This window comes from Eurosta solidaginis, chromosome 4, assembly GCF_040869045.1.
Source record: "Eurosta solidaginis isolate ZX-2024a chromosome 4, ASM4086904v1, whole genome shotgun sequence".
Taxonomy (NCBI): Eukaryota; Metazoa; Arthropoda; class Insecta; order Diptera; family Tephritidae; genus Eurosta; species Eurosta solidaginis.
In genome coordinates, this window is record NC_090322.1 from 6,632,655 (window position 1) to 6,647,856 (window position 15,202).

The 15,202-nt window shown below is 36.5% G+C and overlaps 1 protein-coding gene across 4 annotated transcripts in view; it reads left to right on the top strand.

The window, feature by feature from the left end:
* Positions 1-15,202, top strand: part of LOC137248905 (ceramide synthase) — a 209,594-nt gene that overhangs the window by 3,266 nt on the left and 191,126 nt on the right. For all 4 annotated transcript variants that reach the window (XM_067779885.1, XM_067779882.1, XM_067779884.1 and 1 more), the window contains one exon: positions 5,538-5,985. In XM_067779885.1, coding sequence (XP_067635986.1) covers positions 5,696-5,985 — 290 coding nt within the window. In that variant the 5' untranslated portion in view covers positions 5,538-5,695. The remainder of the gene's footprint in view (positions 1-5,537; positions 5,986-15,202) is intronic.

Below are 15,202 nucleotides of genomic sequence, written 5' to 3' on the forward strand. Positions count from 1 at the left end.
TGCAGAATTTAAAGGTATACAACTGTTTTCGTTTAGTCCGTTAAATTTGACTGTTAACTGCTGTTTTGTAGAGAAACCGCTATCTGCTGCTCATATCATGTGATCAAATTTCTAAAAAGCTATTTCAAGTGTTACGTCCGTATGATTTAGAAATGTATTATTTGATTTACTTTTATTATGTGATTGGTATACGCTTAACCAAGAACAACAACAACAACAGAAAACACCCAAATTAAAAAACTAAATGAAAAAACTTAATTCTTCAATAAAAAGAGTTAATATTTTCAATTGACAATTGTATATAGATATGTAAATAACGATAGAAATAAAAAATGCCAACAGTTTCATTTCGTCTACTTCGTCTACTTCGAAATCTGTGCTGGCATATACATACATATACCTTCATGTGCTGCATTACAAAAGCTTCTGAACAGATTTCCGTTTGAACGCTGGAATAGCGATTGAAATTAATTTAAGTAAATAAAATGATTCTTACATCATACCCAATATGTTCTTCATATATCTATGTACATATGAAAAGACTCATACCGTTTGTTTTTGTTGCTTTTCATATATCTACATATGAAAATACTTTTACCGTATGTGGTTTATAAACACTTATGTATGTCAATTTTAACGTCTGTTAAAATATGAACAGCCATCATTTGATCACCGCTTTAAAAGCGCAAACAAAAAAGAAATTGTTTCATAGTGATTTAAATTTATGTAAACAAATCTGTAGTATATAATGGGATATCACTATGATTAGCTTATTGATATAGAATTTCTTCATTTGTATGTTGAAGCGAATATCCGCACAGTTCAAAATCAAAAAAGAAACAAATATATGTAACGTAACGTATCGATTTGAATGGAGTGTATATCAAACCCCGTTGGTGTTGTTGTTGTGTTAACAGTGTTATTTTTGTTGTGTTATCTCAAACCCCCAAATCAACTAGCGTATAATTTCAATTTGTTGTTTAACTTTGTTTAAATTCACTTTTGGTTACTTTTCTTTTACTACTTTGTTTTGTTGCTGTTTTTTGTTGTATTTTTTTGAACCAATTGCGCACTTGGTATGCCTTCTTATTTATTTCGACTGTTGTAGTCCTGCAAAAACCGTTGGACCATGTGGTCCACTGGAGTACTTACCATTATACTCCACTGTAATGCAGCAATGGACCAACTCATGTTTCTACACGAACATATTGTAAGCCGATCATTGCTCCTTTTAACGATAGTAATCACTACACGATGTTTATTGGACTGTAGGTACTCCATGGATTGCTCTGATGTAATGCGGAGCTGGCGTTTATGGTCCAGTCCTAGGACATCGCAATGTTAATTGGACCATATGTTTTGTATGAATTGTGGTTAATGTTGGAGCACTCGGTTGGTCCATAGCGAGTACTCCATACATGCATGCTTGGAGTACTCGCGGTTTTTGCAGGGATATTGTAAGCCGATCATTGCTCGTTTTTAACGATAGTAATCACTACACGATGTTTATTGGACTGTAGGTACTCCATGGATTACTCTGATGTAATGCGGAGCTGGAGTTTATGATCTAGTCCTAGGACATCGCAATGTTAATTGGACCATATGTTTTGTATGAATTGTGGTTAATGTTGGAGCACTCGGTTGGTCCATAGCGAGTACTCCATACATGCATGCTTGGAGTACTCGCGGTTATTGCAGGGATATTGTAAGCCGATCATTGCTCGTTTTTAACGATATTAATCACTACACGATGTTTATTGGACTGTAGGTACTCCATGGATTACTCTGATGTAATGCGGAGCTGGAGTTTATGGTCTAGTCCTAGGACATCGCAATGTTAATTGGACCATATGTTTTGTATGAATTGTGGTTAATTTTGGAGCACTCGGTTGGTCCATAGCGAGTACTCGATACATGCATGCATGGAGTACTTACGATTTTTGCAGGGAGGAAGCTATTTCTAATGCAAATAAGACCATGCGCGCCAAAGTAGTTACCTACTAAAATAATGAAATGAGGTATTGAATAAAATGATATTCTCAGTCTACTTTTGATAAGCTGATACCGCTCTATAGAGGTTTATCTCTGTTGTTGTCGTTGTAGCGTTAAGATTGCTCCCCGAAGGCTTTGGGGAGTGTTATCGATGTGATGGTCCTTTGCCGGATACAGATTCGGTACGCTCCGGTAACACAGCACCATTAAGGTGCCAGCCCGATCATCTCGGGAACGATTTATATGGCCACATTAAACTTTCAGGCCATCCCTCCCTCCCCACCCCCAAGTTACATGAGGAGCTTGGGGTCGCCAGAGCCTCGTCTGTTAGTGAAACCGGATTCGACGCGGATAGGTGAGGTTGACAATTGGGTATGGAGAAGCTATATATTGTGCTGGCAACCTGAACGGGTGGCGTTACACAACCCCTTGAATCTGGTATTTTAGTCGCCTCTTACGACAGGCATACCTACCGCGGGTATATTCTGACCCCCTAACCCGCTGGGGTGTTAACTCTGTTAGAATGGCATTACTATACGAAAGTATCAAATTACATAAATTTGTTAATGTGAAATAAATTTCATTAGCATTGATAGGTCTCTTTTCTATTCTTTCATTTTTGGTTCAGGCTCTAGGCTGACAACTTTCTCTTTGTGGTTATACAAGTATAGCATTTTGTTCTTCTGAATTCAAACTAAGACGGTTATGACACCTTTCACCTGTGGCTTTGCTATTCCTCCACAGTGGCTTTGCTATTCCTCCACAATAACTCCAGCCAACTATATTTTAGAAAGCAAATATCTCAAGTGAGGTTCGACTTGATTAAATAAAATTGTTTGCAAGGCAGTCGACATATTACCCGATCCACTCCTTGTGATGAAGAGGAACGCATTCACCATAGGGAAACGCGCGTCTCTCTAGCTCAACTTCGATCGGGGTACTGTCACAGGCTAAACTCTTACCTATCCAGAATCAACCCCGACATACAAAATGTATGTCCTGCTTGCAATGTGTCCCCACATGCCACCCACCATCTCTTCAATTGTAATGTGGAACCAACGCCTCTAACACCCACTATGGCCCACCCCTGTTGAAACAGCAAGTTTCCTTGGACTCCCGTTTGAGGGCATTGATGACAATTTGTGATCGGTCGCACCTATTGATGGGGCGAAGCACCGCTACAACAACAACAACTTTGGTAATTCAGACTCCTCCAGCCTAAGCTCAAAAATGTGGCATGCTTCAAGGCTTATTTTTAACTTTTAAACTAATATTTACTCCAAAAGCTGGAGACAGAGTGGAAGTGAGAAGCGTTGCTGTAATATAGAGATTCAGAGGAATTTGTGAAATTTTCACGAGAACACCTTGCCCCTCTAGCGATCCATAAAATAAATTGTATGTGGTCTCTATAGAAATCAGTAGATACGAAAAGCCATGAAATACAAGATAAGCCTTATTTCGCCTGTTGTTCCAAAATATTGTTGCCCTGTGTATTTATTGTAAAACAAGTAAGGAAGTCTAAGTTCGGGTGAAACCGAACATTACATACTCAGCTGTACACTTGAAATGCTGTTGTTGTTTGTTTTGTGTGCTTAATAGTGTTACAAGGCTGCGCAATAATACATATACACATGGTTCTATTCTGAACTAATTTTTCTTTGAGTTATGGCTCCCGAAACATAGAAAATTGCTTAGTCATAAAAGGGGCTGTGTCACGCCATTTTTTAAAATTTGAAGTTTTTCCTATTTATTGGTATAAATACTCTTGGGAAATGAAATACCATTGATATAAAGCTCTTTTTTTGCAAAGATATAGCTTATTTTATTCGTCCACGACCCTTTTAAAAATCTTTTATATAAGAGTGGGCGTGCTCCTTAACCGATTTCGTAAATTTTTCTTCAAAGCATTCCTTATAGTAAAGGCAACCTCTCTGCCGAATTTTGTTACTATAGGTGTAACGATTTTTGATTTATGATCAATATTTGTAAAATTGATTTTATCACAAGTGGGCCGTGCCACGCCCATTAAAATTTTTTTTTTTATTTTTATCAAGAGTCTCAATATCACTCGTGTGGACATTTCAACATTCTAGGTGTATTATTTACTAAATAATCAGGTTTTTTGTGGTTTCCAAAATGTTATATATATAAAAAGTGGGCGTGGTTATCATCCGATTTTGCTCATTTTGAATACCAATCAATTCTGGGTCCAGATAAGCTTACTTACTTACTTAATTGGCGCTTAACCGTCTAAACGGTTATGGCCGTCCAAAAAGGCGCGCCAGTCGCTCCTTCGCTCCGCCAACCGGCGCCAATTGGTCACACCAAGGGAGTTTAAATCGTTTTCCACCTGGTCCTTCCAACGGAGTGGGGGCCGCCCTCTACCTCTGCTTCCATAGGCGGGTTCCGATAGAAACACTTTCTTGGTCGGAGCATCATCTTTCATTCGCATAACATGGCCTAGCCAGCGCAGCCGCTGCGTTTTAATTCGCTGGACTATGTTGATGTCTGCGTATAGCTCGTACAGCTCATCATTAAATCTTCTTCGGTACTCGCCAACGCGTAGAGGTCCATAAATCTTTCGAAGAACTTTTCTCTCGAACACTCCCAAAGCCGCTTCATCTGCTGTTGTCATGGTACATGCTTCTGCCCCATATAGCAGGACGGGTACGATAAGTGACTTGTAGAGTATGATTTTCGTTCGCCGAGAGAGGACTTTACTTTTCAATTGCCTACCTAGTCCAAAGTAGCATTTATTGGCAAGATTGATTCTTCGCTGGATTTCAGTGCTGATGTTGTTGCTAATGTTGATGCTGATGCTGGTTCCCAAATTTGGTGAATATATCTCAATATTTGTTCAAGTTATCGTGTTAACGGACAGATGGACGAACATGGCTCAACCAACTCTTTTTTCGATACTGCTGATTTTGATATATGGAAGTCTATATCTATCTCGATTCCTTTATACCTGTACAACCAACCGTTAACCAATCAAAGTTACAATACCCTGTGTACTAGTACAGTTGGGTATAAAAAAGTATTAGCCATCTTATCACTCTAGGCCAAACATATTTATTTGCTCCAGCTGTTTTCATAAACAGTTGCGTTAGAAATGGAAAGTTGAAAAAACAGCGAACTTGAAAATTAAAATCACACTTTAATTGTCGTATTTAAAAAGTGTTGCAGGTTAATTTTGGTATTGCCTCTGTATTTTAGCACAAAAAAAAGTTAAAAATAAAGCTAATACAAAGATTATCCAACCTGGCAGATGAAATTAAAGAATAGTCTTCTAAGATCGAATCGTGTTGTCACGCCTGCTAAAGAAATTGGGTTGGAGAAGCTATAAATTGCGCTGACTACCCCTTTAAAGCGTTGCGCACAATTCCTTAAATCCCACTGCCTAATCATCATTTTTAAAAAGATCGAATAAGGCGATATTGCTTCAAATTGCAAATAACAAATTTTAAATAAATAACATCGTTTTTTAGCCAGAATTACCGTTCCAAAAATGTTTCTTACTTTTATATTTTTCTACATCTTTGCAGATTTACCATTGCAAATACATAACAGTATTAATTGCTAGCCAACCAAAGAGGGCTCCGAAAAAAGCACAAATAATTTTGCACTTCCTTTTATTGAAAACGCAGAAGCGTTCACCATCAAACTCCCACCAATAGCACAAACAAATAGCAAGCACAAAATAATGGGCGCCAGTACCGCTCTACAACAGCGCCTACGTGGCGGTAGCTGTTTTATGTCGCTAGCATGTTCCATTGGTTCGATGAGTTTGGCTTGTGGCAGCCTATTGCAGATACCAAACATCACAGATCGCATTTCGTTGCAACGTGGACTCTTCCTCACCTCATTGGGTTTCATCTATTTTGTTTCACTGACAGATTTTTGCAATAAGTACCTGTTAAATACGAAGCATGGTTTACGGTTTCGTAAAAAATATCGTCTCATGATATCGGATGTTTTCGAAATTACAAACAAGTGAGTACTTTTTTAAATTAATAGGATTTTTAAGGTGATAATAAGTAGTAAAATATATATCTATTCCAGTTTTGTTTAAGCAATGCAAACAAAACACAAAATATATTTATGGCAAACTAGTTCAAAAATTTTAAAACGCTTACTACGGAAATTTTTTTGTTAGTCACAACCACAGTAATGGTCTAAGGTTAAAAGGTTAGAAAAAAATGTGTAATCAACGTTGTAGAACCTTTATTTGTTATAATTGTCAGACTGTTTTGATAACGTTATTCACGATATTAAATTTTTATAATGAATGATTATCTGTCTGCATATCTACGTTCGTGCTTCGATAACGCCACTATAACAAATATAAAATGCATGTCTGTATTGTGAAATTATGAACTACACCTTTCCTCTGAACAATTCTCTTAGTTTTAGTGTTTTAAACACGCTAAGCAAGGCCTTTGTTATCTTAAAAACAGTGCCCATAGGTTGTTTTTGAAGGTTTTTGTGTTAGCTATAATTGTTTTCTTAAACTCTTTGAAGTGAAATTTTCAGGGCTGTCATGGAATCCAAGTCGGTTTTGCGTTTTGTCGGAATTACAAACCAATATTGATTTAAATTGGTGTCATAAAACTGTATTGGTTTTGCTCTTTTCGAATGTAAAGGGCTAATTAATCTTCCTTAACCCTAACGCCATAGTCGTAACCATACTCGTATCCATAACCATCTCCAACGTGATCGATTAATGGTGCCTTAACCTTAAAATCGTGAAAATTTCATAAAAATGAAGAAAACGCAAAAAATTGCAAACATAGTCCACAAAAAATAAGGCTCTTACTCATAACGTATACGAAACAATGAATAAAATCTACAAAAAGTTATCAAATTCACCAACTCAAATATTTTTAGGTTATGGATATGGCGAGAAACCAAAAACCAATTGGTTGGGCTATGGTATGGTTATGGCAATAGTGTTATGGTATGGCACCATTAATCGATTACATTGATTTCCATAAGGTAGGTTCGATCAGCTGTTTTATCTGGTTATGGTTTTATGGTTATAAGTCACCATTAATAGGCCCATAAATAAAACCGATGTTCGAAGCAGATGTTTTTCAGTGTTATCGGTGCACCGGCAATTTTGATGTTAATTTTTTTGGCAAAATTTTATAAAATATTTTTTTTGTGCATCTAAACAGAAATAAATAAATTGACATTAAAATGGCATCAGCAATTGTAGCATTTATGTTATTGGAAGTAGAAAGTTGCGAGAAGGTCGAAAGAAAAATTTTGAGAGATCGCAGCAATCCATTTGAGTTGCCAGAGACAGCGTAATTAAAAATATTTCTTAATGTGGGTTTTTAAATATTTATAGTGTATTTGCAGTTACATTGCATACTATCGCGTAAACAAAGAGGCTTTCCGAATGGTATTGGACACCGTTGAAGGACGCTTAACTCGCTCGAAAGTTCTGCCAGTGCTGCAACTAACAGCTACGTTACCTTTTTTAGCTGAAGGACCCTATCAAAGATCAGTTGGCAAGGATTCTAGCATGAGTGTAGGTAGAAGCACGGTGTCAACGATTTTAGATGATGCGCTTCGTGAAGCCCTTCGCAATATCTGGATGTTTCTCCTAAATTCAGTGGCAATGATTGGCGAAAATTCTAATTTACTTATTGGATGGCGGCAAGGTGCTGCATAACCAGCGTTGGCAGATTGACGACCCCGTCGTCATTTTGACGATTTTCAACTAAAATGACGCTTGGACGATTTTGTAATGAAAAATTACTATTTAAGCCAACATTCCAAATTCGTTTTTTATTCTACATAGTAGCGCCGGTAAAGACTGGCTTAATGCATTCTGTAAACGCCACAAGGACAAGTTAAGTATCCGTTCTTCTAATGGAACTTCGTTTGACAGATCAAAAGGTATCAATAAAGAAAATGTTAAGATGTCTTTTGATTTGTTTGAGGAAGAGTTTGAGAAGGCCACTCGCATTTATAATGTAGATGAGACTGGGCTTTCTGTTGTGCAAACCAAATTTTCAAAAGTCATTGGAAAGAAAGGTAAAAAGCAAATCGTAATAAGTTGCGTGAGAGCTTCTGGAAATTTTGTGCCCCCTTACTTCACTTTTCTTAGAAAAAATCACAACGATCAGCTCGTGAAAAATGGGCCACCTGGCTCTCGATCTTCTTGCCACTTATCAGGTTGGGAGCAGCTTGACATATTCACAATGGTTTCTTCATTTTCTCAAATTCACAAAACAAACGAAAGAAAATCCAGTAATGTTGATTTTGGATGGACACTACAGTAATAAATATTGAAGTGATCAACTTAGCTCGTGAAAACGGAGTGGTGATGATATCATTGCCTCCGCATTCCACTCATAAAATACAACGGCTAGAAAGAGCATTCGTGAGCCCACTCAAGACTTATTACAGCAACGAATTAAACCGTTTTATGAGAGAAAATGGACGAAAAGTTACTCAATTCGATTTAGTTGGTCCATTTTCCAAAGCGTATTATAAGGTTCAGACTGGCCAGGTTGCAGTTAACGGTTTCAGATCGAAATATTTTTACTGATCCAGACTATATTGCTGCAAATGATATGTATGAGCACGTAACTGCCGAAAACTCTGAAGTTTCCGAGCAAAATAATACAACTTCTGAGACTGGACGTACTCTTACTTCACCGACATCTAATACAAATCGAGTGACTTCTCCAGAACCTGTGGCATCAACCAGTAAAGGAGTAGTTTCACCATGGCAGATTTTACCATTGCCAAAGATTAGAAAGCCAGTTGCTACCGGAAGAGGAAGATAGTCAAAAGTGACAGTATTAACAAAATCACAAAATAAGAATCAGTTGGAAGAAAGCTTTTGGAAGATCCGGGAAAAAGTGAAGCCAAAAATTAAAAAAGAAAAGAAACCTTCAAAAACCAGCAGCGAAAGCTAGAAAAGCAGTGACTCCACAGTAAGCGTCGTCTACGCAGAATCGAACCAAGGGGATTTTGTAGAAATGCCTCCAGACGGAGCAATTTGCTCCTTTTGCGAAAAGTTATGGAAGGACGAAAGAAATATATCAGAATGGAGTGCTTGTTTACAGTGCGATACGGTTTGGGCTCATAACGTCCGCATTCCCAAAAAGAAACCAATTTTTATTTAGAATCCAATCTTTATTTTATTACTAGCAGACCCGGCAGACGTTGTTCTGCCCTAAATTTTGGCCTACCTGCATTCATTTTAAAAAGCTTTTTCCGTCTAACTCTGCCCTCCCCCTCTTCACTTTTTCCTAATCCTTTTATTCAGTCCTCCCTCCGTCTTTTTCGCTTCATCTATCTCCATCTTCGTCTCATTCTATCTCTCTCTCAGTCTTTCTCTTCTGTTCCAGTCCCAGTCCGTCTCTGGTCGGAAAAAGGATCGTAAACACTAATATAGGCAAATTTATATACCAAATTTCAGGCAAATCGAATAGGACGTATGTAAATAGATATGTGGGTATTATTTATTCATGTCTCTATTTCGGCTTCGCATGCATATTTATCAGTTTTGCCAGGTTGTTGCGACTAAATCGAATATCACAATGAAAATTACTTTAGAGCTCACAGCAACAGCTTTCATTTGATATCCATATTACCCATACATTCTAGGGGTATCGAGGTCCACGTTTTGTGCTGTATCTCGAGACCCTAGTCACCCAGCGGTATAATATATTACTCTGTACTAAAGCACTCATCAACAGCTTTCATTTGATATCCATATTGTATAAACACTGTGTAAGCATTCCCGGGGCCATGTTTTGTCTTATATCTCGAGACCCTAGTCACCCAGGGGTATGAAAATTACCGCTTTCATTTGTTATCCATATTCTATAAACACATTCAAGGGGTACCCGGATCCACGTTTGAACAAAATCGACTGACGCATCTCTTCAAACACCGGCGACCAACTGACACAATTTAGCCTTTCCTTTTATATATATAGATTTTTATTTTTCACACTTCACTGTAATATGAAAACGAAATGCAGATATTCATTGCTTTTGAAATTCGGCTTCAAAATTGCACATGGAACAATTAAAGACTCTCCTGAATAAAAAAAAAATGTCTTAGTACTTCTAAATCGCGGGTCCCCTGAGAAACCCCGGGTCGGGGGGTAATCCCCCTGCCCCCCTCTCTCTCTACGGGCCTGGTGATGTGCTATACTTGATATCATTCGCTATAATATTTTTTATTGATAAGCAGGTTGTTTAATTAAACACCAAGCAATTACACGGAAGTATATCCGCATCACCTGAAAATATGAGTGCCGCTGCGTATACGTAACATTTTATTATTACGTATAAACATTTAAAAAAATTTGCAATAAAATAATATTGCTAATATAAACTGAGATATAAAGTATCCTATATTTCAAGTTAGATCAAACTACACACAGGGTGCAAAACAAATTCAAAATCGGCAGTAGTTTAGGAGTCCATCCCGGACAAACACGTGATTTTTATATATAAAGATTAATATTTTTTAAGCAATTTTGATATTTCCAATGACTTATTCATTTTTAATATCAACGAGCCAAGGAGGAATTTTATTTTATCTTTTGAGAAGCTATTTATCTAAACTAAACTAACTAAACTAAAATGATATAGGAGGTTCGATTCGAGCTCAAAGAAAACAAAAAAAAAAATAATTATTTTTAAAATGACTGAAAACAAGTACCATTTGCATGTAATACAAAATTTATATTTTAAGACTTTTTTGTTATTTACAAAAGGAAAACGAAAATGAATTGAAAACGATTTTTTGTGTTGTATGTGGCAACAAAAAATAATAATCAAAGACAATTTTCAAATCCGGCGATCTCATTTTGGTTTCCGGCGAATACAATCGTACGTCCCCTGGTAATAACCCAACTTCGTCCTAACTCAAATTTGGTTGATGTCATAGATATGACGATTTTTGAAGATTTTTTGGGCGGCGTCTGACGACTTGGAAAAAAAATATGGCAACGCTGTGCATAACCCTTTCCACAAATTCGGCTTAAACTGTTCGGAGCCCAAGTTGCAAAATGGCTGCTATGAAATCGGCGATGGTGATTTTCAGAATTGATGTTCTGGACGATTCTATACGGCGGCAACTGTACGTTGACAAATTTATGTTACATGTTGTCGACCGCTGTAACAAAGACAGATTAGCATAGGTTCGACTTATGATAAAACAATAAATTGATGTATTGTATTGTGTAATTTGACGACAATTTGATCTCCAATGTATGTGACGTTTTTCCGAGATGGTTATCACAAAGATGGCTGTTGTACGAAGTCAGCAGAATGTACCGCGCAAAAGACAAATTTTCACACTTAGGCCCGTAATCATAATCTTTAGTTAAAATCTTGCCTAAATTAAAAATGGGGTTTAAAATTTTGGTCTGTCATATTAAACACAGTTTTCAGCTAAAATATGCATGGACAGGGTATCCGCATGAAAAAAAGGTATTGATTGGCGCTATGAAGACATTTTTTAGAAATTTTAAAAGTTCACCCTGTTCCTTACAACCGTGGTTACTTGACACCACGTATAAAAATGGTAATTTTTTACTTGACAAAAACTCTTAAAATACGACAAAAATTGTCAAAGGAGTCCTTAAAAAAAAGCGTTTTGATCATAATCCGATGGCAGATAATTATAATTCAATTCTATTTAAAAGTTATTAGCACACGTTTTGTAAAAATTCGCTGTTTTTTATCAGCCGTCAATTTAAAATTGAGTGCACAATCTATTAATTGTACATGGACATACTTATTTAAAGCAAATTTACTTAATTTCGTTCTTAAAAATTTATTTAAATCTCGCAACATAAACGAATAAGTAGTTAAAGCGGATTTGCGCTCCTTAAAGCAAAGGAAGCAACAAGGCTATCCACTCATACACTCGTATTCATGTTGAATAGTTTATATATGTAGTTTGTAAGAATGTTGTCAAGAAAAGTTGTTTGCATTAAGACAGATGTGACGGCCAAAATGATGCAAACCTTAAATGTTAGGTGACCCTAACCGTTAAAGCCGTTTAATTTAATATACCCGAAACCGAATAGGGATCTCAAGTCGATCATGACATAGACCAAGAAGGTGATAAAGGGGGGAAGTAGTTCAGCAGCGCCCGTACCAAGCAGTTCTTAAAATTTTAATTGCTAATTCTTGTTGTATTCCGTGTTTTATTTCACGCTTTTTTTTTAAGGGGAATTGGCAAATGTAAAGGGGAATAGAAGACACAAAAGGAAATGCGAGCAGAACTGAATTCAAGAATTCTGTAATGTAATTCAATAATTAGAAGTCGGAAATAAGAAATTGTTCTTTTATTACTAGATATTCACAAAAACTGAATAATTACCCTCAAACGGCTGCGAAACTGGTGAAAATTGTATCAGCGCAAAACGCCTTTTTAGTTAATTATTTATGTGTACAACAATATGACCAAACTTACATCAACCACATGAAAGTCTTGAACTTTTTTTGCAAAAATATCTTGACAGTACAAGTATTACTTTGCCGCCTTCTGATTATTGCTTCCGACACCTCTCCCGAAATTTTTTGACATGTATTAAAAATCGACGCCTGTGGTAAATAATTCCTTCCATTGAATATTTATTTCTAAATTTAATGCCAAAATCAGTATATGATGCTACTTTTTCCTCAAAAGATACTAAAATATCAAACTCACAAATATATTTGAATGCGGAATAGTCTTAATTAAAGATTTCGCATATGTGGAGCCAAGTAACCATCGCACATTTTAAGATTGTGTAAGTTTCGTCACAAACATATTAATACGCATTCTAGGTATAATAAATTAGCTCCTGACGTATATTTGCTTGTCGGGGAAGCCTTTTTTCACTTCCATTTAAGTTCATCGCGTTTAAATAGCAAATTGTTTAATTTCTCGCAACTTTTGACAGCAGACCACCAACTTAAAACTTGTTTTAAAAAACTAAAATCGGGCTCATGTCATTTTATTTCGACTATGATTACTGGCCTTAGAGTTTAATACATTTAATGAAAAGGAACGAATGATCGGATACAATTGAAGTTACATTTATAACGATTATAAGACAATTTTCATTGCTAAGTCGAAAAAGGCAAGTAAAAAGGCAAGTAACTGAAAATTTGGTGTCTTTTCTCGGTGGTTTTTCCTTCAATTCTGTTAAGTTAGCTGCTGTTCACTATACGGGCGCTACCAGATTGTTCGTTTATTTTGTATAGTCGGTGACGCTGCCAGACCGTGTCGTTTTATTACGTTGTTAGTAACAATGCAGTTTGACTGGTCCTCTGTCGAACCGCCTAAGCAATTGGTTGATAACTAGCGTTACCAATGCTGTGAACGCCCCTAAAACCCCACCTTGCGGCGCTCCTCTGTTTACAGGTTTTGTTGCCTAGACCCCACTGCGATCCATTTTGTAAAGGCGGGATGAACTTTAATTCAGTTGAGACTGTCCGTGTTTAATCGTTTCTAGATACTGTTGAAAGCTCCAGAAAAACACCTAGAGCATATTCTTGGTGTTCCAGGGCTTTCTCTATATTTATGACCACCCTATGCAATGCAGTATCCATTGACTTGCCTTTGGTGTAAGTATGTTGTGCTGAAAAGATTAACTCCTCATTCATATTTGATGTCCACACATGAATTTTTCCATGAAACCCTCTTCGACCTGTTGTCCGCAACTTCTGTCAACTTAAGAATCTCTTTTACTTGCCCTGTAAAAAGAATCAACTCGTTACTCCACCATGGTGGCTTTACTTTTCCTTTGAATCTGCTCAGAGTTGTTGCACTCCTCCAACTCCTCAACGGTAGTAACCTCTTTAGGCTGCCCAAGTCTTACTGATACACATTTCTGAAATTTGTACCAATCCGTTGCCAATGAGTTTTAAGAGAAGAGTATTCATTTTTTGTCAACTCATAATCGGTGAAATGGAAATAAATTTATGAGTTTGGTTGAAGACAGTAAAAAAAGTAACAACTTTATTTATCACACATTTGATGAATATAATATTTTTACTTTTTATTAAATCAGAATCATCAACATTTCTTTCTAGATAATAACATAAAAATATCGCCATTTCAACTGCTGAGTGGAATTTCACGCTATCTCAGCCACCATTTCGATAACGGGTATTTATCCAAAAAAATACTGTAATGGGGCTTTCAGCCGAGATAGGGCGATGTTCCACTCAGCAGTCATATATGTATGTAATACTCCGATATTGCTACAACAATATGTGCGCAACGAGTTTTTTATATTTATATTCCGTCAAACACTGTCCAACATCAGCTGTAAAAACTGTAATCCGATGGAGCCAGTCAATCTCTTTGTGGGGAGGGAAATTAATAACCTCTAAAGAGTTTCTCCCAATGAAAAACATTTTTTTTTCGTGGCACATATGAAGGAAAACTGAGAAGGTGAATAGAAAAAGCCTGAATCCCTGTAGGACGATGCCATGGAATGAGACATATATTTATCGAAATTCTCGGAATTAGGAAGCTCCAACGAAATCGCTGATAGACCTATGTACTTTGATGTATTTAAATTTAAACGACTTAAACCAAGTATCTGCTTTTGTTATATTATCGGCAAAAAATATCCACAATTTACTCTATTTGGTCAATGCACAATGTGTTCATTTACAATATCCATTTTACTACAACAGCAAAATAAGTAGGACATATAGAACCATTTTGACATATAGCAAGAAAGCAATAGAGTTTGTTTTTGCGAAGTTTAAAGAGAAACTGAAAAGAAAGAAACATTTACTGGCATATTTCGATGATTTAAGGCAACTGCAGTTTCACCGTGTGATTCGCGGTTCGAATATCAGTGAAGCCTTTCATAACATTCGAAATTGACTGATGATGATTATGTGGCGGTTTTCGCAAATGTTAAAATCGCAGTATGCCAGTAAATTTTTCTTTCTTTTCAAAAATAATGATTGAATATACAATTATTATAAGCCGGTGTTAAGCTCATGAATTCTTAAATATTAAACTACTTGAATAATTAGAAGGGCTATTATTTCTATTGATAAATTTTACGCCTTTTTTTGCACCCAACTCCTAAATTGATTTAACATATCTGATGGCAATGAAAGTATACAAAAAAAGAACCCTAGGGAAAAAGTATTTAGTACTGAATGGAAAAAAAGTGTGCATTCATTTCAAGTTTACATTCATTAAAGATTGG